The 26,823-nt window shown below is 43.4% G+C and overlaps 1 protein-coding gene across 4 annotated transcripts in view; it reads left to right on the forward strand.

Moving 5' to 3' along the window:
- Positions 1-26,823, forward strand: part of glra1 (glycine receptor, alpha 1) — a 120,489-nt gene that overhangs the window by 44,134 nt on the left and 49,532 nt on the right. For all 4 annotated transcript variants that reach the window (XM_085367416.1, XM_085367434.1, XM_085367424.1 and 1 more), the window contains 2 exons: positions 12,054-12,121; positions 23,068-23,291. In XM_085367416.1, the coding sequence (XP_085223542.1) occupies positions 12,054-12,121; positions 23,068-23,291 (292 nt within the window). The remainder of the gene's footprint in view (positions 1-12,053; positions 12,122-23,067; positions 23,292-26,823) is intronic.

Here is a 26,823-nt window from a genome sequence, read left to right on the forward strand (position 1 = left end):
ATTAGGAATGCCATGAAATCACAGTGTTGGGGAGTAACGGAATACATCTACCGCCGTTACGTATTTAAAATACAAAATATGACTAACTGTATTCCGTTACAGTTACCGTTTAAAAAGGTGGTATTTAGAATACAGTTACTTTGCTGAAATAAAGGGATTACACGGCGGTATTTTCCTGTTTCATATGTTCGGTTACGCCCTCTCTAAATTTGGTTTCCACGCCCCAAACAAAACACGCATTAAAAAGCTCTAATGCCTGTGTCTCAATCTCGCGGCCCATGTCACCTCTACTTGCGTAATGACGTGAAGAAATATTTTTAAAAATTATTCACAAAAATGATTTAATATGAAGGCAATAGGCAGAATGCTACAGGCATAGCTCTAAAGAATGTAGCCTCATGGGCAGTGTAGTCCGTGCTGCAGGGAGAATGCACTGCCATACCCGTTATGTGTCTGTGAGCGCCAGGAGGGAGAAAAGGGAGAGTGGAAAAGTACGAGTTGTCATCGAGCAGAAACAGGAGCTGGAAGTATGTAAATATAATAATAACCACTGCAGCCAAAAAGAGTGCCTGACGAGCCCAGTTGTAAGTAAGCTATTAAGACTTGACTGTACACCGAGTTCGTGTTTTTCTCCGAAACAATAAGTTTTGTTGGAGCAGCCTTTCAACACCTCTCTCTGTCTCTCGCTAGCAAAGTTGACCCAGACAACAAAGTTTTCGGCTACGAGCCTGACACGGAACCCGACGTATTAGCTAGAGGTCCCTTTACTACGGTTTGGAGCCGCGGACCTGTTTTATATACGCGCCAAATAGTTTTCTATACGAGATCGCTGCAAAAAAGTGCAGCCTTACTAATGCCCACCCTACTGTTCCTCATTTTATATTAAGATTTAAAAATCTAGTTGGTATTGATATGGCGAGTAACCTTCAGTAATAGTAATAATTCACATAGCAACATAGCAATAGTACATTTATGTAGTTGTAAAAAGCATGATAATATAATAGGTAATCCAAAGTATTCAGAATACGTTACTCTCATTGAGTAACGTAACGGAAAATGTTACAACAGCGGTCTCCAACCTTTTTTGTGCCACGGACCGGTTTATGCCCGACAATATTTTCACGGACCGGCCTTTAAGGTGTTGCGGATAAATACAACAAAATAAAACTAGTACCGGTACCGAAAAAAAGATTTATTCATAACACACGTGAAAAGACCCAGGAAAACCGAGTTAATGATAAAAACGATAAAAACGATAACAACATAACGTTGAAAACCGATAAAAACCCTGAAAACCATACATTTCACACCTGAGCCTCAACTTTCGCGGCCCGGTACCAAACGACTCACGGACCGGTACCGGTCCGAGGCCCGGGGGTTGGGGACCGCTGCGTTACAAAATACATTTTGGGGCTGTAATCTGTAGTGGAATACGTTTTAAAAGTAACCTTCCCAATACTGTCAAATCAGGATGATTTGATCAGCAGATACTTACTTACCAGGGTCCTCGAGTATTTTAGGACTCCTAACTGGTTCTTAAGATTAGAGTCAGACCTCTCTAATGGTCTGGTTGCTGAAAGGGAACGACAGCTTTCTCCCCAAATCTCGTGGAAAATTTGAAACTATAAAAGTGGAGGCAAAGATCCACCTAAAAGGTTTGGAACGGCAGTGAAAAATATTTTTTATATATATCTCTATATATTTTGTATTTGTTTTTCATAAATAAATGAATAAAAAGAGAAAAAAGACTCCCAGAGGAAAATTGTGAACTGGGCCTTTAATGTTCACATTATTCACCCTGGAGTTTCCTCCTCCTCGTTGGATTCCTCTGGCAGCTAGTCAAGGTTCAACTGATGTATTTCTGACCTTTGTTTGGATTTAAAACGTCATCATTGTATGACATGAGTTATTTCTGATAATCATTCCTGAGTTCTGGTCAGGGAACATGGTGACTTTGTAGTAAACAACAAAGGCGAAACATGGTCGGACGGACAGCGCGGCTGTTGAAGTTGTGCAGGTACGTCGGTCCCGCTGCAGCACCGACACTGTGTTTGAAGATCGTTTTTTCAGAAGTGCGAAATCTTTTCGTGACTTTTAGCGAACTTTCTTCGAAGTTGTGCTGAGCAACTTTCAGGAATATAAAGCTCTCGGGGTTTGATGAAATGTTCATTATTTCTCTGTTTCACTATCGAGTCAGGGGATTTATGATGCTTTCAAGTTCCCTGGGAAACTCTTTTTTTCCCTCTAGCTGGCATTTCGGCTCTGGTGTTTATGCACGGTGGATGAGAACGAGATGATCACTTCCTCAGCTGTTGCGTTCGGACGTAATGGAAGAAAATCAGCGATCGGAAAAGAAAAACAACCTTCTGGCTCTCTCCGTTTTCTCACTTTTCCCTCAGTCCTGCTCTTCAGCTTGCACGGGCATGTGTAGGGAATATATATTAGTTCAATAAAAGAGTGAAACTGCTTTCCCCGGACCATATAGCCTTGAGACGACGCCTTATAAATATTTAACGTCTCGCAACCATTGTGGGATTTTTTTGCTGAAGGCAGCTCAATTGCAAAAGAGGCGATACTGCGTAATTCAGAGGATTATTCATTTAATTTGTAGCCTGTGACTTTTCTTCTCCCCCCCGCCGCCTTTGCTTTGTTTAGCTCGATGCCATTTGTTGCTGGAAATAAATTCAGGCAGACCGCTGTGGTGTTGAGGTGTCACTTAGAGGACTGCAAATTGGGCATCAGGAGAAGAGAGAGTTAAATAAAGCATAGGAGAGCAGGGCCAAGGCAATCCTCCAGTTACCTGTGTTTTACAACTCTCCGAAGGCCTGATAATGGAGCGTAGCCCACTATACCACCTATACTCTTCCCTCTTGTAAAAGCACGGCATGTGCTTGATTTATGCCGCTTCATTAGTTCCACTTGGCGGTCCAGGTATGCCGCAGTAGGGAGGTGCTGTAAAATGAAGATGTCAGCGAGGAAAGCTGATAGATTGACTGGTTAATTGGTCCCTGTAAACACCGAGCTGATGATTAGAGGTTCGCAGGACAAGGGTTAGGATGAGTCCCCAGAGACCGATCTGTCAGCACCGGTGGCTCGATAAATACGTTGAAAATAAAGGATGCTGCAGTGTAAAGAGAATTTTGTCTCTCGGACGAGGCAGGAACAGGACGGGCGGCGTGCCGCTGGAGAGCACGACGGCAGTATGAAACAAGGAAAGAAGTGCAGCAGAGAGAAAGCTCTGGAAGATGTGTCTGCAGAGAGCTCAGCTTCTTCCTCGGTGTCATCCTTCATCCCAGCTCCAGTTTTCCATAGTGATCATTTACTTTTGATTGCGTGATAGTTGTGACGATGGTAACTGAAGTGAGGGTGTTACGAAGGCACAGGAGGTGGAGAACGGTGGTGTGTTGTTGGAGCTGGGTGAATAATTGAATAGAAGGACTCGTGACTTCATACAGGCTGTGATTGCACAGTGAGTGTCAGTGATTTTCAGCACTGGAAAAGAAATACAGGCTGTAGCTGAAGCTCATATTACAGCTGTCAGCTGCTGAGGAACCCGTCATTAAGACTGTGACAGCTTCATGGCTGTGACAGCTTCTCCTGAAACACTCCGGGATGTCTTTTTTTCCGTGACGGAGGACTGTGGGTAGAGTACAGATGATAAAAAAATGACAGCAGAAAATGTGCACTGCTGTTTGGTTGTTGCAACTGTTAACGTGTTGCTATTACTACGAGCAGGAGAGATCTTGCTGCCTCTGAAGCGGTTGCGTCGCAGATGCAATTGGTCCCTGTTTTCAAAGCAACTTATGCGCATCAACGCATGTGCAAATCTGTTGCTGTCTACATACACAGAAATGCACAAGTTTGCTACCTACACTCATTCCTGCCAGAAGCTCATAGATCTGAAACAGAAATCCTCCACAGAGAGTGACCATGCACGCCCGCAGCTCAACAGCAAAATGGCACAGGTGCTGAGCAAGCTTGCGTTTATAAAGGAAAACAACCAAAATGTAACCAGCTGAGTCAACCCGTCTACTGCAAAGAGATGAGTTGCAACAGTCGCACTGCAGTTGTTTGGAGGTTGCCTCCTACCTTTGCAATTTCTTTGTGATTGAAAGTGGTCACTGCAACTAGTTACAGTCAATCACCAAAAAAACATCAGTGCGATGTTTGTTAGTAGGGTTTAGCTACACTGTGACTAAACTGATCCCCTCCCAGGAGATTACCATGCAGCGTTAACCTGATAGATAATGTATGATTTGGATTTAGCTCCACATCACTCTTTGCAAATGAATCCACAGTAGGGATCACTGGATTTAACCTCCACTCTTCCACTTCAAATCAAAACGTAAATCTGCTCCTGAGACTGAGCCGTGCCTGCTTTACGGCGCCACCGTTTTTTGAACAAGGTGGAGGACCGGCTGTCGTCGTCTCAGTCATTGTCAGCAGATGGGGATTGAGACCCCTCGAGAGGCTTGACTACACTGTGAGGACTGATGCAAGACCTCAGAGTGTCACTGGAGGTTGATTAAGAGGGCAGGGATGTCATGTTTGTCGGCCAACATAATCTCTGAAGCCTGCGCCAAGCTGCTTGGATTCACTTGATAACCCGTATGAAATATGCATCTTTTTTGTTGCTGTACATTCAGCTACAGAAAAAGCGATTTGGCAGAAGAACCGAAGAATGAGGCTGACAGAAGGCTGTGATGGAGAGTTCAATGATGCCAAATCCAGTTCCTTAATGTCTGAATAAACTGGTTTTCTTGGTCTGTGAACAGCAACAGAGGACAGAACTTCAGTGGAAGAATGACACCTGATTTGGATTTCTGCTTCTTAGTTTTTGAAATAGATGGAAAATCAGCAAAGGCAATAGTTCTTTGAATGTGTAATGTGTAAACAGAGCTGGGCTGTGTGTTACTGGACTGGAGCTTCACTGCTTGTGTCCTGCAGTCTTTCACATATGGCACATGGAGGACTTGACATACCATGCTGTGCAGCGGATGCTTTGCCACGATGGAAGTGGGAAGCCTTGTCCTGGGGTGGCGATGAGAAAAATCAGGCCAAGCGGTCGTGTTTTCGGCCATCTTTAAACTTCCCCTCAGGACGTGCTGACGCAGAAATGCTCCCACGGGCTCATTCCACTATCCACAGCTCCTAGCGTCAGTTGGCAGCAAAGTGTTTGTTTCTAGCATCAGTTTAAAAATCACAGTGAGGGTGAAATGTTAAGTTGGCTCCAGTCTGCCGAGGGAATGGTGCTGAACTATTAATCATTAAAAAAGCAATTACACGCGCTTCCCCGGCAGGTTTATCAGGCTGCCATCTTCATGTTATCTCTATTTAGACCCATCTACTTCCTGGATCACCACCAAGCTCTTCTTCCCCTGTCAGTTCTGATTCACAGTGAAAAATGAGCCGACGATGATGACCGGCAAGTACAACACTAAGAAATGAAAGACGCTTGAAAGAACCAATACAGTTCACATCTGGCACCAAGCTAAGTGGAGTATTTCTCATCTGTTGAATGAGGAAACTGACTTTTTTAAATGTAGGTACACGTGTTCATTCATTCATTTTTCTGCAAGAATTCATGGTGACCTCTGGAGCATGTTGTGGTTGTTGCAGACTGAGGTATTCTGAGATTATCAGTGTTTCATTTGTATTTAACGTATTTTGTTGGTATGGAGTATGCTGGTGTGCCACAGGAGTTTTGTTTTCTACCTAACTGACCACAGATAACTTTATTCCTCTTAAACACCCCAATAAACATCAATAATCAGCCAAACCACTGAAGCAAGTTTACATCAGCTTGCCTAAAGTCACTGTCACTGACCCATAACCAAATCTGACCATGACCGGGGCAGTTGGGCCTCGGGTTGGCGAGCAGGTCATCTACTGATCCCAAGCTTGGTGGAGCAGTCCCCGCCCCCTTCAGTCCATGAAGCACCATTGGGTAAGATACTCAACTCTGATTTCCCCCGAATCATTCCTTAGATAAATATGCACATAAAAGTACTTTGATATAGAGGATGAATGAGACTTGTAGTAGAAAGTACTGTATGAGTACCAGCCTGTTTACCATAACTTGGCTCAGATCAGCAGAGCGTCTCAATCAAGGAAGCACAGCAATTATAATCCTCATATTTAAATTATTTAAAAAAATAAAATAACTGGATGAATTTATTAAAACATTAAATTTGTCCAATCATTTTTGAGCATCTGATAAAACAATGACTGTGTTTTAACAGTTTGATTTAAAATCCGCGGTCATGTTCAAAAACCTATGAACCTCAATGAAAACGACAGGAAAATCCTAATGAGTCCTCTTTAAGCTCGTGTGTGTGGCATGATGGGGAATCACACACACACAGAGAGAGAGCTGTGTTTACAGCATCTCTGCAGGAAATGGCTGCGGCAGCTGCAGTTAGCAGAAGTGCTGAGAGGCCGAGCTGGGCCAGTTGTTTCATCCTGCTTTATTAATGCTGTCACTTGTTTTTCATGGACATGGAGTTCAGCTGAAAGAGAGCGGGATTATTCGAGCCGCTCCACCTCAGCAGACTAGCATAGTCGCTAGCCTCGATTAGCCTGTTCGTGTGTGTGTGTGTGCGTGTGTGTGTGCGTGTGTGTGTTAACTTTACTGAGGGCCAGTGGACATGAATAATTGTAAAAGCATTCACAGAAATAAAAAAATTCAAATTTTGTTCAAACCTCAGGCACTTTTACAAAATGTAGCCTAATTAGTTACACATTCATTAGCAAGAGAGTTTCATTAGTTAAAAAGAAAAGTTCCACATCTCCTTGCATTAATCTGACATTTCAAATTGGCTTCCATTTCACTGAGCTCTGTGTGATGTTCTGTAGCCAGCAGGGATGAAGAGCCATGTGATCAAACTATATCAGCTGCAACAGTCGTGTATGTAGGTGCTGCTAAATCTATATTAATGGTTGTTGTGTGTTTGTGTGTTCATGCACGCCTCAGTGCACCTTCATGTCTGTGCACTGTAGCATATGCTAAGTCTGGTTGTGTTTATTTTAGCATACGTGTGTAATTGTGTGTTTTGTGCTTGATAAGTGACATTCGAGGTTATTGTAGTAAAAACTAAAACCAGATGTGAAAAACATTTTAATTACCTAAAATAAAAATTAGACTTCAAACTAACTGAAACAATTGTGTGAAATGAAAAAAATTTAAAACTAATAAAAACGTGTGTGTGGTGCTGTCTTTACACAACTGAACACAGACGTCCAAAGAGCTGAGACTCACATTGTATTTCAGCCACAGCTGGACAGACCATTAACACCAGCGTGACCATCAACATCAGCATGTGTGTGAGGATGGAAGCCTTACACCACCGCCGACACCGCTTAGAAACATCAACGACCATTTTTTTAACATCCTGTATAACCAAAGTTAAAAAAGGTCGTTCAGGTTTAGGTTTCTGAACAGTGTTTACATAAAATCTGCATAAGAACACATAGTTCCGTTAATTGAAATTGCTCACATGCATTTTAACGAGCACTAATTAAAAGAGTCTGCACTCAGAAATATGCCAGCACGTGATGAGATTCTGAAACTGATTCTGTCTGCAGCTGAAAGCAGACGGTTTAATTGAGAAATCTCCCTTTCATTCACGATGCATAGAGCGCGTTACGTAACCGTTCTCGTGCCTGTAGAAGCGCACTCACGTCTGCTCTCAGCGCTTGGCTCGCACGCTGAGGCCGATATAAGCTACAGGATCCTGTGACTCGGTGCCAGCTCGTCCTCTGTGACACTTAACGAGCTGCTGCTTCTTCCTCTTGTCTCTGTCTTCAGCGGGAAGCAATAATGGAAAACCGTCTCTCTCTCCTCTCCTTCACTGCATGGTTATTAAATGAACCGCTGTGGTGGAAAAGAAGGAGAAGGAGGAGGTTTTCAGTGGGTATTAGCTTCTCCTTCTCAGATTTTTGTGTCACGTGCTCTGAGGGACGTCAAGAAGAAAAGACAAATTGCGATATCCTCCCCTCACCACCCTCCCACCACGGAACGAGAGGACTTTGAAGGAGGGATTGTGAACAAAGCCGGGATGCTGAGGAAACGTGTCAGAGGACTCGAGTTAGGCCTGAAAAGCCATTCTGAGAGAAATCACGGTGATAATGTAATACCAGCCGCTTTATGGATAAACCCTGTGATGCACTCAGAGCCTGCGCTCACCTCGTATCACGCGGGTGCAGTCGGGCAGGGATGATAGTTTACCAGGAGCCCACTTGTCTTACAAGCAAGTTTTGCTACACTAAAATATGCAGATTTTAACAAAATGCACAATATTGAAATATGGATACAGAAAAAATGAACGCGCTGCATAATTTATATCAGTGCTTGAATTAATCTTACACGTGACAAAATGCACAGACATTGTTACAGACATTTTCATTCAGTGTATTTAATTACAGACTCAGTAGGTTTTATATTAAAGTGTACACACATTACATAAAATATTACCCAGTAGCTTTCTCTGAATCATGTGTGTGTGTGTGTGTGTGTGATATTTCATCATATATTCCTCCAAAATCCTCTTCTCTACACAGATACAGGCTGGAAAACATATTTCGATCATTCAGGCACGTTAATTTATCTTTGGTTTGATGAAGTAAAGCATGAAACTATTAACATTAGAAAAATAGAAACGCTCCCTTTCAGAAGACAGACTGCAGCAAAACAATATTTTAAACTTGTGGAAATGAGAGAAGCCTGAAAGCCGACGGCTCTGATCTTCTTCTTCTCGCATTTTAAAGTTTGCATTTAACATCGAGGGTGTAAATCTGAAGCATACCAAACACACAAGCTGTATATTTACATGGTTGGAGAGCTCTGGGTACCGTGCAGAAGACAGATGACAGATGCAGAACAAACAGAAACACAGCAGAGTCGGTGAGTGTTAGACGTGACTGTAACCAGCATTAATCTTCCACAGTTCCCACGGGTCTACTTCGAGCATCCCTTATCTATCACATCTGAAGTAAATGAACCCCAAATGCTGGCAGGTTAAATGTCTTCCTCTCCTCCTCCACCTGCAGAATGCGGTGATTTCTCTTTAGCTACAGTGGAACAAACTCATTTCTCGTGCAGCCACTTTCTTTTGCCACAGTGGAAACCAACTAGGTTCATTTAATATCTCCGTTTCTCAGTCGCTCTTTCTGCTTCGCCCTCGTTTCCTCACACGGCCGCGTCACTAATCTGTCGTTTGCGTAAATATGATGCTGTACATGTCACATGACCATCCATCGCCTGTGCCAGGCTCTGATGATCTTTTACCTTTTAACCATACGTCGTCAACCCGGTGCCTTAACCGCATCTGTCTGTGCGTATGCCTCCGGCACTCCTCACACTGTGACAGAGAGCGTAATTGGCCTTCAAAATAATCCAGACCCCTTCCTTCATTTCCAGCTAGCCGCCAGCAGTTAGAATTAGACATCGAGTTTAACCAGGGACATTAAAGGCAGACCGTGAGAGACCTTTGACTCATTAAAAATCAAATACATTTTTTTCTAAGATCTCTAATGGGAAATGGATTAAAAATAATCGGATTACAGTAATCTGTTTACAAAAATGTGTTTGAAATATGTAGGCAGTTATTAGTGTAATTATCTCACAGACAAAGAACTGATCATACTGTGTCTCCAGACTTAAATCCAATACAAGGAAAATGCTTCATTTGAGGATCATCCTGCTCCTACTGGAGCTGTGAAGTTCTTTGAGCCTGATGAATGGAAACATGCAGACTGAGCTGATACTGTGATAAAGCATGATATCAGAGCTGACGAGGCCTCTGTGATTGGTTCTACTGGGAGGATTTTTATTGGTGTAGTACACCAGCGAGCGTGATGTGCTAAAAATGTTTATAAGGAAGGTCAGAGGGGAGAACGCTCAAAGGAGTGATTTTTTTAAAACCAGGTGTCTGCAGTGGAGATGTGTATGTGAAGACTTTAGTTCAATCACCGTTTAACAGAGAAGGTTCCCCAAAACTGTTTCAATGAGGCCAAATTATTAGAGGCGGCCTGAAGAATCACAGACCTGCAGGTTCAAGCTGAAACTGGACACAAAACCTTTCGTCTTATTAATCCTCATGTTTTTAATAAATGTCTTATTTAGGTATTTCTGTGGTGTTTTGTTGAATCTGTGTTTCAGTATTTAGTTTTATTCCTTGCACCAGCCATTATCACGCCACCTGCTCTTTCATCGCTCATGCAATAATCTGACTGACTGACTAAGGCTTTATTATAGTGTCAACCTTTAGCATATTAAACGTTAGTTTCATAATTTGAAAACTGACTTTTTATTCTACATTCATTGATGCAGCTTGACTTGGTTTTCAGAGTTCAGCCAGATTATAATGAGTGAAAGGAAAGAGAAAAGAGAAAAAACACGAACTCTGAAGCCATTTAGCCATTTAAATCAGCTGTGTTGGATCAAGGACACATCTGAAACCTGCAGGACACCTGCCCTCGAGGTCTGGAGTTCGACACCTGTGCTTTAGAGGAAGCTGGGGTTGGTTCAGTGTGATTGGAACAGAGGAGAGCTGAACTGCTGGGTCGGTGTCCGTGCTTCTTACTGCATTTGTGTTTGTAGAATCCAGTGAGACAAAGAATCGTGGAGCCGTGCACGGGGCTGCTGACTCTCACCTCGACTAACTCATCAACCTTGAACGCAGCGTCTCGTCTCTGAGAGGAGAGAGGGCAGACTGTCTTGGTTGTTATGATTCCCTTTGAAAGGACACTGTGGGTTTATTGACACCACTCGAGTGGGCTTTTCAAGGCTCGGGGGGATGTGTAATTGGTTTTCTCGTTTGTAGTTTTCTCGAGTTGTAATGAGACGTTTGCGCATTTCCTCGTCTCAGCGGCTCTCGGACAAACTTCCTGCTGTTGTCAGGCAGTAGGACGCTGTCAGAACATTTAAGTCTGGAAAAGCAAGTTGTTTATTCAGCCAGTGTTTGAAGCCAACTTTCCCCCAGCAGAAGGTTTCTTTCACTTTGTTTACTTCCTGCAGTCTGCCATCAACTCGCTTCAGCTTTAATCTTCTCTGCTGCTTTAATATCCGGCAACACGCAGACTGATACACGCAAACACATCCACTCAGCTTACATCGATTCAGAACACAAGAAGAATCTTACGCTGTAAACTAACCCCGACAAAGTGCAGTAATTATCAACAGCGAGGAGAATGTAAAGCAGGAGGCTGCAGACACCAACCAGGCCTGAGTAACACTGATTACCTCTCCATCATGGCACCTGTTAGTGGGCGGGAGATATCAAGTGGTCATCAGAGTTGATGTTGGAAGCTGGAAATATGTGTGAGCGTGAGTATTTGGCTCAGGGCTCACTGATGATGCACTTGGGAAACGAAGGCTGGTCCGTGTGGTCCGATCCAACAGAGTGGTTGCTGTAGTTCACTCTGCAGGAAATGTTCATGCTGGTTCTGATAGAAAGGAGTCAGGATACACAGAGCATCACAGTTTGTTGTGCATGGAGCTGCAGATCAATCAGGGTGTCCATGCTGACCCCTGACTCTGATAGCAATGCGGTTATTAAGTGATGACATATGAACACTGCTTCCGGGTCCAAACTACTCTGGGTTTTTAAGGTTGTGGTGTTTTTAACATGTTTTAATGATTTGTATCTTGTGCTGTTTAATTTCAACAAACCCCATAAAAAAAGTCAGTGATCACTGTCAGCCTCGCTCGGTTTTTATCATGTTTTCATGCCTAAGTTTAATTAATTTCCTCAGAAATTCAACATGTCCTCAGTGAAAATCAATGAAAGCTCTTTTAGAAGTGGAACAACATCTAAAGGCTCATCAGAAATTATTACCCACAATGCACACATTCACTCTTTACAGCTTCTATACCGACTCAAATTCAAGCTGCTTGCAGTGTTGATGCAGTGTTGAATCCATGTTGAGCTCTGCAGTCAACTCTCACGAGCAGGTTTTCCACGTTCTGTGATGACAAACACGTCTCCACGTCTTCTGTCTGCATAAATATTATGAACTCTAACTTCTCGTGTCTCTCTGCTCCCTCTCTCCAGGTCCGCCTGTCAACGTAACCTGCAACATTTTCATCAACAGCTTCGGGTCCATCGCCGAAACAACAATGGTGAGCTGATTTATTCTCCATATCACACCTCGGTGTAAAGACTTTCACATCATTTATTTGTCACTTTTGTCTGTGTGGATTCGGACGGTCGGACAACCAATAGAAACTGTCACGTCTCGTCGCGGCTGTGTTTCCGCTCGGGTAACTCCGCCCTGAAAAATTCAATTAATTTAAACGAAAGCTTCACCGATATTCAGCACATCCAAAAGTTTCACTTTTATTTCCCTTTAAAAATTAAAAGCGTTCTGCCCTGTGAGCATTTCGAAATTTCTCTGCCTCATTGACCCCGTCTCCCATTTGCTACACTTCATTTGTTAGAGCGCATCACTGCCGCGACCATTTGCATAACAACGTAGCGGCCCCGTGCCTGTTTGTACGCAGTGGAGTGGAAATTTACGCTCAATCATTACACAGAAAACCCATTAGTGCTAATATAACTGAACCAGCAACCTTCACAGAGCAACAAGGCTCAGAGCCGATATGACACCAACCAACCTCTGTGTGTCTTCGTATGTGTGTGACAACAGAGGCTATTTCAGCATCCGCTGCCTCTGTAAGTGTTTGTAAAAACGAGGCACGCTCGTGCCGCTAACCTTCAAAACATACATGAATCACTTCTTCATCCAATGAGAGCTCTGAACTTGTCAGCTGTGTGAACCTTCTGCAGGGCCTCGGGCACATTCGCAGATTAAACATCGTTCAGCGTGCACACGTGTAATGTGGTGTTGTGTTTTTTTACTTTGAGGAATTTTGCATCTAGTAGTAAAAGGCTGTTTTGATCAGCGTGACCAAGCACCCCAGAAAAGTCCTTATTTTCCTCCCTGTTTGCTTTTGCCCGAGCAGCTTTAGAATTTAACAAACACACAAACACTCCTGTGAAACAGCCCACAGCTCCCTGTCTCTGGCAGGTAGTACTGTTTGAAAAACTGGTTTTCAAGGCCCTAAAAGTTGAAGGTCAAAGGAAGGTTTTATGTTCTGCCATCCTGTTAGCAAAGAAAACATTGTAAAAACACCAAAACAAAAGTGCATTTTTCCTGCGAGTCAGATCCAAAGTCTTTCAGTTTACCTGTGTGCCAGCGAGCCCATTAAGTTGACTCAGTCTGACACGGTGTACACGTTCCTGCTGCTGCAGGAAATACTGACAGTAGTGTTCAACAGCGTGCCGTTTCCCACTGTTTAACTACTGTTCCAAACAGAAACACAGTGTCCTGCTGCTAGGGGAAATTGCGTAGCCCATTTTGAAAAAATATATGACATTTATCTCATCCGAGTGAAAGAGCTCGGGTAATAGAGAGAGTCCAGAAAGTTGTGAAAGACAAAAACTGTATTGTTTCTGGCATTTAGCTTTAATTCAAAGTGAGGCCGCAGTGTCAGCAAAACTCAAAGAGACAGCACCAAGGAATCCCAGTGAGATGCATCCGTTGACCATTCATGACATCACCTCACTCCCAAACCACAGGAAGTAACCCAGGATTTTCCTTGATCTCAGATTTGGAGGCCTCAGATCTGGTCTTGCGGTTGCTACTTCACAGCAAACCACACACGGATCGTTACCAATGAGTATACACCATATGGACAAAAGTACTGGGCTACACCACTTCATCTATGAATTCAAATCAAGTGCCTGGCCATGCAGTCTGCCTCTACCAACATCTGTGACACAGTGAGAGGAGTTCACTGAGCACAAGACAAGACAAGAAATGTGTGTCCTGTTAGATATTCCACTATCAGCTGTATGTGGAAGCATTTAGTAACCACAGCAGCTCAGAGCGGGCTCGCAGCTGAGGCTAGTAGTGCAAAGACGCTGCAGAGCTCCAAACCTCCTGTGGCATTACCATCAGCCCAGACAAAAGGGGGGGGGGGGGGGGGCAGGAGCTTCGTGGCTGAGGGGCTCCTGTAGGTGTAATGTGAAGGTGGCCAGTGCCTCATATTACATTATTACTTTAAAAATAAACATAAGACCAGGAAAAAAGAGGGAAACACGTGGGAGAATAGAAATGATAAAAGAATAATGTGTTTGGAAGAAGAAAGGATGGAGGAAGGAGAGAAGAGCAGAGAAATGGTAGAAAGGAAGGAGGAAGGAGGAAAGAAGGACTGAGGCAGAGCCGAGCAGCAAAGATAGACATCCCACAGTACACACACACACACACACACACACACACACGCACACACACACACACACGCACACACACTGGTGGCTTCTACAGATCCTCAACATGCAGGAAAAAAATCCAGATTTTCTCTCTCACAGAAGCTATTCTATTTATCCCCTTTGTATACTTTATTTATATTTGTCTCTGTATTTATATATGTGTGTGTGTGTGTGTGTGTGTGTGTGTGTGTGTGTGTGTGTGTGTGTGTGTGTGTGTGTGTGTGTGTGTGTGTGTATATATATATATATATATATATATAACAATTCTGTAACTGTAACTTCGGTCGTTGCTGTGCTTTTTTTGGAAGTCGAATTTCCCAGAGGAACCCACCCGAGGGATTAATAAAGTTCTATCTTATCTTATCTTATCTTAAGCAAAATCAATGGAAAAACTGAAGAAAAGAACACTTTGTGGCAGTATTATTCATTAAAATGATGAGCAGAAGAACACAGAGAAACTTTTAATACCTGTTCAGCTGATGTCCCGCACCTCACCTGCTTCAGTAAAGCTCACTGGGTTAAACAGGTGACCTACTGCACAGGCCTGAGCTTGAATCCACCCTCCTCCTCTCTCTCCCACCTTTCTTATCCACTCTCACTTGCCCTGTCATAACAGGGGCTAAAAAGCACAATTAATATTTACATATAAAGTCAGAGTTATGTCATAGAAGTAGACCACACATGGAAATGCTTCACGCTCTGGACACACCATCTATAGACCAACGAGACCAATTTACGGTGGTTTCCAGTGCTCGGATAAAGTTCTGTGAGAAAATGAAAACATGTTGAAGATCCAATGAGAAACAGAGACCTGAATGAGTGTTTTGATGATGATATAGAAACCAAATATAACAGACCATAGAGTCAGTCCACGCACTGCAGACCACAGTCAGAGCTGGTGCTCTAATCTCTCAAATGGTGGATTATAGGAAAAAGCAAAGTACTGATATAATTGGATTTATCAGCTTTTATCAAAGCAGAAAATCCAGTTTAAACCTCAGGAGGCGAAACACAGAGCGAGCAGCAGCAAGGACGCTGTTCACTGCAGTGTGTAACCACACTCCATGCTCAGCACACACACACACACACGCACGCACATACACACACACACACACACACACACGTCTAGCTATGTTTGTGAGAAGTATATTTTGTGTTCCTTACCCAGAAACATCACAAAACCAAAACCAAAAAATGTCTAAACCTCTAAAATGTCCTCGACGGGTCCTCACAAAGACATAAGTGCACACGTGCATGTAGCCACCGAGTTGCTGGGGCGGGTCACTGATAGATGGAGTGAGTAGAATGGCGCAGTGCTCGCTAAAGTCCCACCAGTACACGGCTTTATTCCTGTTTCAGCGCTCTTCCCACTCACTCTCTCTCTCACACACACACGTGCACACACACACACGCACACACACACAAAATCTCTCTTCATTCTTTCACACTTCCTTTGTAGCACACGTGCACTTACAGCGTGTAAAACACACACACTGAAACCTTAAACATCTGATTACTGATTATTGGAATATTAAATCATAACTAAGACATGTATTATATTAAAAAGTGTTGAGCTGCTGTTTCTTTTCTTCTTAACACAGGTCATACATTTTGATATAAATCCGAAGGTGATAAAACAACTTTTTAGCCATGCAGCATGACAAACAGCTGGGTTTATATTTTAATTGCGATATTCTTGCACAGTGAACTCAGCCTGTTAATACCCAGAGTACACGTTTCTAATACCAAAGCATATGACAGAAAATATAAACCATGTGATCATAGTATGAGAGTGAGCTTCAAGCTTTTCTTTCGTATATATGTCAGGTTATCTAAAATGTTATCCTCATGTGCACTAATGAGTTTTATCTCATTAATTTGGACTCGTGTGCATAAATGTGCACTACGTGTGTTTGTGAGTCATCGAAGGAAGAAATCTTACAGTAAAGTAATCTGCCGTGTTTTTGTCTGTGGAGTCAGAATAAAGGAATGAACTTTGTGAAGTTTTGTCAGTGAAAATGCATCAAAAGATTCATTTTGTGCTCATATTTCATACAGCGCTGATCTAAATGTTACCCCGGGACAGAAAACCAGATTCATTTCAGATATATAACCGCTATCTTCCACTGATGTGCTGCAGCTCTGTGCCCTCCCACTTTTCTTTCTCACATGTCTACAAAATCATCATTTTCCAGTTTTTGATTTGTGACTTCACATTCATGGGAAACTGTAACCATCTCAAGGCAAAAGTTTCTCATCATCAAACAGGTTTCAGGTGGGTGATTTAATTAGAAGTTTAAATTGGACACGCCAAGCTCGAACGGTCCAGGTCTAACGCGTCGGCACCCTCCTCGCCTCTTTCGAGATCCGGGCAGAGGCTTGCTTCCTGGATTTCTCATAAACTGTTCCGACATCTCACAGTGCTGCAGGCGCAGCGTTGGCTTTTTCCCAGGCCGCATGCTGAAGACAGCATGTTTCCCTCTCCACGCGCAGATGTGCCACCATAATGTGCGAGCCTCCGTGACCTCCTACCTCCTCCTGAGCGCCGTCCAAGGAGACGGCAGGATGTTATGACAGGCATGGAAGTAGAATGTGGCTGCCGCTGTAGTTGTTGTTGCTGCAAGAAGAAGAGGAGGAAGAGTATTGCATCCTTTCATGCGTGGTTTACTGCCTGAGTTTAATACATGCTGAAATGAGCAAGGTATTGTGTAAGTACAGCAGTTCCTCTGCTGATGGTTTCATAACAGCACATCGACGGTAGATGGTAATGTCAGGGTAGCACTTAACAGTCCGACGGCCTCATGTCTCGTTCTCAGATAGAAGGATTTAATATGAAGCTGCCTCAGTATAAACGTTTTTAATAAATGAGTCATTTGCTCTCCTAACGCTGAACTATTCCCTGAAATGAATCGTTTGTGCATTCAAATTACTTTGCCCTCATTTCGGTCTGAGACAGATTTGATATCCGCTTGCTGATTTCTGCATTTTAATGTTTGTCCATCTGCAGCCACGAGGAGCCTCTGACCCATAATGATGAGGTTTTATAGACCAAATGAATGTGCAGTGTGACCACTTTTTCCAGTGAAACAATTAAATGCTTTCAGGGCATTTCAAAATAAAATATCTTTGCAGATAGAACATTAACTGCAGGGTGTCTGTCTCTCAGGCTGAGAAAGCTCATAATCAAAAATGCAAGTAAACCTCATTTATCCATTTTGAAAAAATATATATTTTCAGTTCATGAATTGAAAGGAAAAGCTGCTCGCTCTGCTCACTTTCAGAATTAAAATCACAGATTGGATTCTGTTAGGACTCTGAAGCTCATTTACACACAATAAATCAGGTTTAACCTTTACTATATACTGCAAACTAAGACATGCATTTTCATTTTTGGGCACTTTTAATGTTTTTCTTTGCAAATGCATATAAGCATGGATTAATCCTTTGTAGACTGTGAGGAGTAGGCTCAAAGAGTTAAGGTTAGAGTAATATTAGTAATAGTATTCAGTCTGATAAATGATCATAAACGTACCCTACCATTGGAAGCATGTTGTTACCAGTGCTTCTGAGAGCAGTTGGACGAACAGACTGGTACGAGTTTGTTTATGTCTCATATTTGTTAAAAGGAAATGGACATGTGCGTTATTCAATGTGATCACGTAGATCCAGTGAGTACATGTTTTAGATTTACTCACACAAACTGGCTGCAGGTTAGAGATGTTTATAAACATTCAACAGCAAACAAACAAACAAAATTAGAGCAAATACAAACATCAGGAGCACAAACATGACTGGACAGTGACATAACCATAACCACCCCCATCTAAGGAGCTTGGAAATAAAAGTGTCTGGACTTCTTTAAGTTTCTTGAAGACGTTTCATCCGAGAAGCGTTTTAAGCTCAGGTATTTAACCCTAGTGGGAGTGTCCCTTAAGAGGGTCGTTGGCCCACTATTGATCATCTGCACCATCACATGAGCCAAGGTGTGAAAAAGGTGTGGGTCATTATCAGCAGAGGTTTCAGGTAAAACCATTGTGAGACCTTACCTCATCCCATCATGTGACTTACTGAGATCAAGATGTGAGTGGGTGCCTGGGGAGGTTCTCAGACAGTTGGTGTTGTGAGCCCCACCCTCAGTTTCTCTGATGACAGGGATGACAGTGTTGTTCTGTTTGTGATTCTGTTTCTCCATAGTTGGTTTCTGACCTTTTTCCTGTGTGCCTTTGCTGATTTGATGATAACCATATGTTTTAAGAGCTTCCTTTACTAGTGTGTGTTCCCTCTTTTTCCCTTCAGGCTTAGAGGGAACATTTTCTGCCTGGTGTTGTAGAGTCCTGATTACTCCAAGTATGTGTTCCACAGGGTGGTGGGAGTCAAAGAGAAGAAATTGGTCTGTGTGTGTGGGCTTCAGGTAAACTTTAGTGTTGAGGTTTCCATCCTCCTCCATGCACACAGCACAGTCCAGAAACAGCAAACTGTTATTCTTTGTGTCTTCCCTGATTAACTTGGATGTTTCAATCCACTGAGTTGATGTGAGCAGTGAAGGCTTCTACTTCTTGGGTTTGGATTTTGACCCAGGTGTCATCCACGTATCTGTACCAGTGGTTAGGTGGTGTCTCTTTAAACGAGCCCAGAGCCTTTCTTTCCACTTCCTCCATGTAAAGGTTGGCTATAATAGGTGACACCGGGAGCCCATAGCACATCCACGTTTTTGTCTGTAGAAACCCTCGTTGTGTTTAAAATATGTGGTGGTGAGGCCGAGGTTTGCAGGTCTGATCGGAGTGAAGCTGGTTCTGCAGTCTACACTGCCTAAGTTGTATGCCAGTGAAGAGAGAAACCACATCAATGGACACTATGGTTTCACCTGGATCCAGAGTAAGTTTCTGGAAATTGTTGGTGAAGTCAGAGGAGTTTTTAATGTGATGGGGTGTGTTCCCCGCAGGGGGCGCGAGGATGGTGGCGAGGGACTTGGAAATGTTGTAGGTGGCTGAGTTTATGCTGCTAATGGGACTCCTTCTTTGTGGATCTTCAGAAGTCTGTAAATAGAGGGTATATCACCCCCTGGGTACAGACTGGGTACAGATTCAATTCAATTCAATTCAATTATTCACAAAATAATTCACAAAGATTCACAAAGCTCATAAACAGTTGAACACAGACGATCAGTACAATGACCCTGAGTGTGAGACTTTTTTATTTCGAGTTTATTTTTTTTTAAAAAAGGTGAGTGTTAGCACAGTTCAATAACCTCATGTAGCATACAATATTAACACCGTTTGAGTGTGGCGTGTTAGCGGGACACAGAACTGAGGAGAAATCAGGACCACCAGTGGCGGGACATAGCAGGGAGAGGCGTGTGGCCAATGCTACAAAGACTGTGGATTCACTGAGATGACCCTGAGCTGCAATTCACTCAACACATACATAATAAAGTTAGCAACAAAGGCAAATGAATATAAATAAACAGTGTAAGACTAATTCACAGTGGTAAACCAAAACATTGAGAGGGCATTTGTTTCCATTGAATTTGACCATGTAGCATTTTCCGACCTACTGCAGCTACAGTTGCTGCAAATCGTCAAGCAGCTTTGCAACCCCCCTTTACTCCAACATTTCATTAATGTGTTGACTTCTACTCTGCTCATAGAACGCCATACCACTGGATATACATTACTGCAGATGGATACAGTAATCTTCTTTTGACTGCAGAGAAGCCGACTGACCTGACATGTGCATGATGACTGAATGTTGATTATGTCTGCCAGGTTTGGGTGTTTTTACCCATTTGATTGTGGTGTAGAACTGCACAATGGGGCACTGGTTCTAGTGGAGTCCTGTGATCTCTGAGTGCCCTTCTAGTTATCTTTGTTTTGAGAAACTTCATCAGGTTCCTGTCTGCCCAGCTTTTGCCCTTTCCAAGCTGATATCAAACCATAGGCCCGTCAATGACTGATGGTCCTGGCATACACTCGCTCTGCTCCTCTGTATTTCCTCGTTGGCTCTCTGCATCAACAGACGCTCCTCATCTCGGCTTCATTTCAGGATATTCATCATATTCTCAAGCAGAAGAAAAGGCGACTCGTTTGAAAGGTCAGGCTCATTTGTTTCATGTGAGATATTCAGTGTAATAAACAGTGATAAACGGCGACTGGGGCTCACTGGGGCTGATTGCCATGTGACTGCATTTCACACACATACACACATGTACGGCACTGTGGCTCATTGCTCCTTTAAATGCCACCTGCCGGGGCTGCTGGCACGCCGTACCTCGTCCCTGCAATGCTTTTCTGCTACGCCACGCCGCTTAATGATGGCTCCAGCCTGGCCGGAGTGGCCAGGCTCCATGTTCTGAGAATAATTGACAATTAGGGAGATGGAGGGGCAAGCTAAATGCCATCCCACACTCAATACAGAGACTCCATCTCTGATTGTGAAGCAGGAAATGGAGAATGGGTGGTGGAGGGGTTATACAACAAAGCTCTGCGGGAGCAGCGGTTCATATCTTCTACCTGGATCGATTGCACTGCACATGCAGAGAATTTACAGAGCAGTGTGAGAAGGGGGGAGACACGGGACAGAGGCAGAAATGTGTCGATACAGGTGATAAAATACAGGGAAACCAGTGTAAAGGCTAGTTCTACTCTAACGCATAGAAGAAGGGAACGATCTGAGGGACAGAAAAAATCAGATGATCCTTTAAATGCTCAATGATTTACTTTAGTACAGCCACTAATTACAGAGATTCAGACAGCATCTACTGGAGACTCTCCACCCATCCCTAACCTTCAACCAAACCATGGTCTTTATGTGATCTCAGTCAAATTATTTTTATACCTAAACCTAAATCAGTTGTCCGTGTTGTCATACTGCAACCACGAGTCTAGGGCAGACGGACTGTCATGTTCAGTCAGGTCTGACTGTGCGAGAGACGGTGGAGGTTAATTTCTGTGCTCTGTTTTTGATCTGACATCCATCGATTCAGACTGCAGCTGGATAAAACCTATTGAAACCAAAAATGAACATTCCAATATGTGATCCAGATGAGCCATAATCAGCAGCACTTATGAGCACTGTGTGCTGACAGAGCCAATCAGAAGAAAAACTGAAAGTGTACATTCAGAGCCGCCTGAATGCAGAGCTCCTTGTTTAAAATATTGCCCATATTTGGTGAGGAAGAACATTTAAGATGAGAATTGTAGGAGGCTATATACACTAACAAAACTTAACTTCCTCCTGATTGTCCTTTGTGGCCAGGATGTGTACTCATGTGTCATGAATAACACTTTTTTGTCTTTTAATCAAATGTAATAAAAAAAATATTCTCTTGTTTCTATTGGCCATTAAGCACAACATTTCCATCTGTGTTCTTCATCGTCTCGCTCCACATCCATCTAGCTATGATTTCTGGCAACACACAACCCCAAGAACAAGTGCAGAAATACAAATAGAGATTGTGAAAACAAAAGCACAAAGCCGAGTAGTTTGAATACCCTGAGGCTGAGCAGGATCTGAGAGATCACACAGGTTCACAGACAGGAAACAGATCTGTGCTGTAGCTCAAGGCTACAAGTCACCACCATCAGTAAAATCTCCTACATTCACATAAAGGAGGAAATGACATATGGATAAAGACCCATAACCACCTGCTCAGCTCTGTCCTTCACTCCGTTGCTGCGTCTGCCTGTATCTGTCGATCCGGTCCTCCATATGGAGTTACAGCTTCGTTAGTCAGCGGTGCGGTGACCCTTGACGAGCCTTTTTTCTCCCTTTTCCACATTTTCTTTCTTATTTTATAAAGACAACATTTCCCCATGGATCCGTGGATATATTTTACATCCTTCTGTTCAAGGTGTGTCAGTTGTGCTTTACAGCTTTTGCTGTTACGTGTTAATTTAAGGCTGAAGTAGGCAAAAAAAACCAAAAAACAGAATAACATTACAGCGTCTTTCCTACTGCTCTCCACTGTCTGCCCTCAGCACGTGTGTCAACATACGACACCAACACATCGTAACAAACCACTACAACACACTCACATGTTCAAGGAAAATTAAGTTAGCAGATTATCCACACAGAACAAGAACAGCGAGTGTGAACTCCAGCTGTTACCAACTGCGTAACTACGGTTTTATGAATATGCTTCATCCATATGAAGACGCTTTTTTAATATTCATTATCAGACTCTCCTTTTAATGAGTTTTCTTGCTTTTCTGGGTTGCTCTACAAAGCTGGAAAAACACCTTTTCTTGCAGTATTTTCTGGTATTTATTACACTTTCTACTACCAGCAGCCACATGCACACAGATCTGCATTTGTAAAATGTCCAATGGAAACTTCAGCTGTGTAAAAACACTTGGCCAAAGTGTCGCTCATTGCCTAGATTTTGTATGCAAACCAGGTGCAGTCTAGTTTCCTCTCAAACCACTTCATCTATAAGACACAGAATTGTTTTTGAAACGTTTTGCCCAATCATTCCCCAAAATTACCACCCACTGAAGCCTTTTCTCTGCCAAAGCAGTTTCCTTCCCACCTGCCTAGTCTACTTCAGGGAGAATTTGGACCTCCAAAGAACGCAGCAGTGAACATGAGGATAACATGAGAGAAAAGATAGGACTGCCAGGCTGTGAATGTGATAGTAATGTCGACCGTTGTGTATTCCACCAGGACTAACTATAGTGCCATGCAATAATAAATGAGCTTCAGACCATGCCAGATGTTTGAAGATGTTCAGTAGATGTTCCTTCTGCCTTCTTGCCCATACCTCTAACACTTCCATATCCTCTGTGTCTCCTTGCAGGACTACAGAGTGAACATTTTCTTGAGACAGCAGTGGAACGACCCTCGGCTGGCCTACAGCGAATATCCAGACGACTCGCTGGACCTCGACCCCTCCATGTTGGACTCCATCTGGAAACCTGACTTGTTCTTTGCCAACGAGAAGGGGGCCAACTTTCATGAGGTCACCACCGACAACAAGCTGCTACGCATCTCTAAAAATGGCAACGTGCTCTACAGCATACGGTGAGTGGAGGATTGTTTTATATTCCAACTGTGAGAGAGAGTGGTTATTAAACGGCTCACAGCACCATCTTTGTTAAGATTTCTGACTGTCACCTGCTGACAGAAACTGAGAGCAGTGACCTCACAGGTGAAGGAAATGTTGGGGTAAAGAGCTCAGCCAGTTGTGAGGGGCTCAGAGTAGAAAAGGAGCACATTAATGTGGTTTGGACATCTGTCTGGGATGCCTCCAGGATGCTTCCTGGGCTGTTTCAGGCCCGTCCTACTAGTAGGAGATCTTGGGGCAGACTATGTCTTGGCTCTTTAGGAACACCCAAGTATCAGCTAGTGGAGCAGGAGGAAGTCTAAGCCTCTCGGCTTAGACTGTGGCCTGGACTCGGATGGACTGATAGTGAGCTCAGTGCTCCTACAGATAGATCACACCTGTACGTGAACAAATTTGTTTGGCACAACAAAGCATTCAGACTATCTTTCTGCTTGCTACTACTGCTGGACAAGACGGGTAGAAGAGCACATCAGGAACTTTATAATTTAGAGAAGAGCGATAAAGAAAAGTTTCACACCGGGATGAAGAAGAGTGTTTATAGGATGGGATGTCGTACTGAAACAATCAGTTATAAAACTGTGATAGGAAATAAAAAGTGACTGTCCTGCTCTGACTTCCTGTTTATTGCATTTCACATACCTCCCTCCTCTGCTTCAGAATTCTATTATTGCGTCAGAGTTGGAGGTTTTTATTTCCTCTACTTGCTCACTTTTTTTCTCTTTTTATCTCCAAGACATTCTTTTCAAGGCTTTCAGAGTTATAGCCTCCTTCAGCTGACAAACCTTTTAGCCTGCCGGAGCCTCCTCCTTGCTTTTATTGCGTTTGCTCGGGGGCAAATGAAAAAACGCAGGAGCCATGGTAATCTACTCTGCCTGTTAGTATTCCAGCAGTGTGCCTGATCCATTATCAACCTCAGTTTTCACCTTCATGTCCAGCAGCAGGAGGAGGAGTGAGATTGGCCCTTCTGCACTCTGCCTCCTCTGCTGCTTTCATTTTTTTAAACTTGACAACATCAGAATGAACCCTCGGTTGATCAGCTTGATCTCAGAGGCGACAACACGACTCGGGATATTAAACCATCCCGGGGGAAGGGGGAAAAGTGGGTGCTGTAAATGCTGTTTTCTTTTTTCTATCGTCATCACTCATCGGCAGAGCAGCACAAGGGGAAGTCATGACTGATGCTTGCTTCTCCTCCGGCATGAAAGCAAAGTTTCTGAGACTGGATGGCCAGATTCGCATGTAGTGCAATCTCCCGCTGCACTTCAGACACAAGCACATGCTAGCACTGAAGTAATATAGAGTCCCATTCGTACTTTATCAAAGGGAGAATTTATGCACCGGCACCAGTTTGCAACTGCAGTCAGCAACACCCTACAAAACAAGAGGGAGACCCCCAAAGATCAGACCCCATTCGCAGCACTCGGCCACAGTAGAGACAAACTCTGTTTCAACTGGAGGAGACCGCCAGCACCAGGATCTGGGTGGGGGAGAGCACAAATGGCAAACCTGAGACCCAGCAGCTGCAGAGAGCACTCACTTTCACAGACAGTGAAGTTAAGAGTGTCAGAACTGTCAGGTGTGGGTTTGATCATTTCTTCCCTCACTGAAGAAGAAATTTGATGGTTTCTTTTTGACACAATCTCTGTAACCTCGTGCCTGCTCATTTCCACACCACCGGCGCTGAGGCTCATTCTTCCCTCCAAGAATAAATGATGCTTCAGATACCCTCTATTCCACTCTAACTGGGGCCTGGCAATCTCACTCCTCTTTCCATTATATCTGCTCAGGCTGTTCCATCCCAGCCGTTGCTATCTAGGCAAGCTGCAGACAGATCTCAGAGACTCTGAGAGAAAATAACTTAAACCTGGAAATTTTATGGACCTCATTGAATCTCCTATTAGGCATTTGCCTCCAGCTTAACTTCAGCAAAAATTGAATTTTTCCATTACAAAATCCACCTGCTCCATGCACTAGGAAATGATTTTCCACCCTGTCCTCCTTCACTGGTGACATCTCTCTACCTCATGACTTTGCTTGCTTCTTTACTAAGAAGGTAACAGACGTTAGAGGTCAAGTCAGTGAATCTCCTCCCACTGAAGATGTGTCACCACTTTCCTGATCAGGATGTCCCCAGTTATCAACTCTTGAGTTATCGCCTAGAATTTTTCCCATCCATGCTCTTTTAAGGCATCTCACCCCCGGTCATACCAAACATCCTCCATCCATACATCTTGCTCCTTTCACGCGTATGTTTTTTAGCCATGTTTGAGAGGGTGTAGATCCTGAACATGAGAGCTGATCCATCAACTGTTCACTGAAGCCTCACCAGAAATGGATCAGTGGAAGGGCGGCTGTCAGGAAGACATTCTTAATGAAGAGAAGCATTTTTCAGCAGGACAATGATCCCAAACACCTGGATAGAAGCACACTGTGGAACAGTATGGATGGGTCTCCCCAGAGCCCGGACCTCAACTTTATCAAAGCAGTGTGGGATCATCCTGACAGAGAGCAGAACAAAAGGCAGAAACATCCATTAAGCTTTGAATGTCCTTCAAGAAGCCTGCAGAACTTTTTATAAAAATGGTTATACCAATCACTCACTGTCAAGCTTGTTAGAGTTGCACAAACTCTGTTTCTGCCTCATGTGCTGTATTGCCATGTATGTTTCAATAAATTGCTGCAGCTGTTTCCCATTTTCCCAGCAACATGGAGGTGCACCCCCCAAAATACAGATACACAATCTTCACATTTACCATCAGCAGTGCAGAAAAAAGATTTTTCCATGTCATCCATCTTGTAATTAATTTGAAGTCCAGCTTCGTTTTACAGTCTCGGAGAACAATGTAAAGCACTTCCTCTGTCAGCATTTAGGTGTCACAGAGCAGCAGAAACCACCGAGCTGAGTCCGTCCCTGAGAAAGTGGGACATCGGTGAAAGCTGCATCACGTATGTAGCACGAACTCAGCATCCAGTGAGGCACTTGTAACAATGTGCAGACGAGGCAAAGTTTATCTGGAGCATTGGGCGGACTGGACGTGTGTCGTTGCAGAAGGACTGAGCGTGTGCAGTGAAATCACCTCCTGCACTTCACAACAGCTTGCTCAGCTCACACTCTGCACACACCAAACTGAACTTGGTGCTTTTTCCAGGTTTTCTCCCTGAAATTTAAACTGCAGTGTAACATTTGATGCAGAGAACACTTTGATATTTATCGTTATCTGGCAGGAAGCATGTCACCTGGATGTACGTGCTCCGAGTTTTGAGGTTAAGATTAAGTGAAATTAGCAAAACTGTTATTTGTCATTTTTGACAGTCTGCCAATTTATCAATTACTTGAAAGACTGAAACAGTGGATTGTAATAGTGATAGACTGTATTGAGTTCAGTCTATAATTCCAAGGAGTAGATTTTTCAACAGCTTCTCTCATTAAAAAAATCCTCAAACAAGTTTTATTTTAGCTGATGGATGGAATTGCATGTTTAATTTCAC

Source organism: Diplotaxodon limnothrissa, linkage group LG2, assembly GCF_057381915.1.
Source record: "Diplotaxodon limnothrissa isolate DT_005_m linkage group LG2, D_limnothrissa_male_GT1.1, whole genome shotgun sequence".
In the NCBI taxonomy this organism is placed as follows: domain Eukaryota; kingdom Metazoa; phylum Chordata; class Actinopteri; order Cichliformes; family Cichlidae; genus Diplotaxodon; species Diplotaxodon limnothrissa.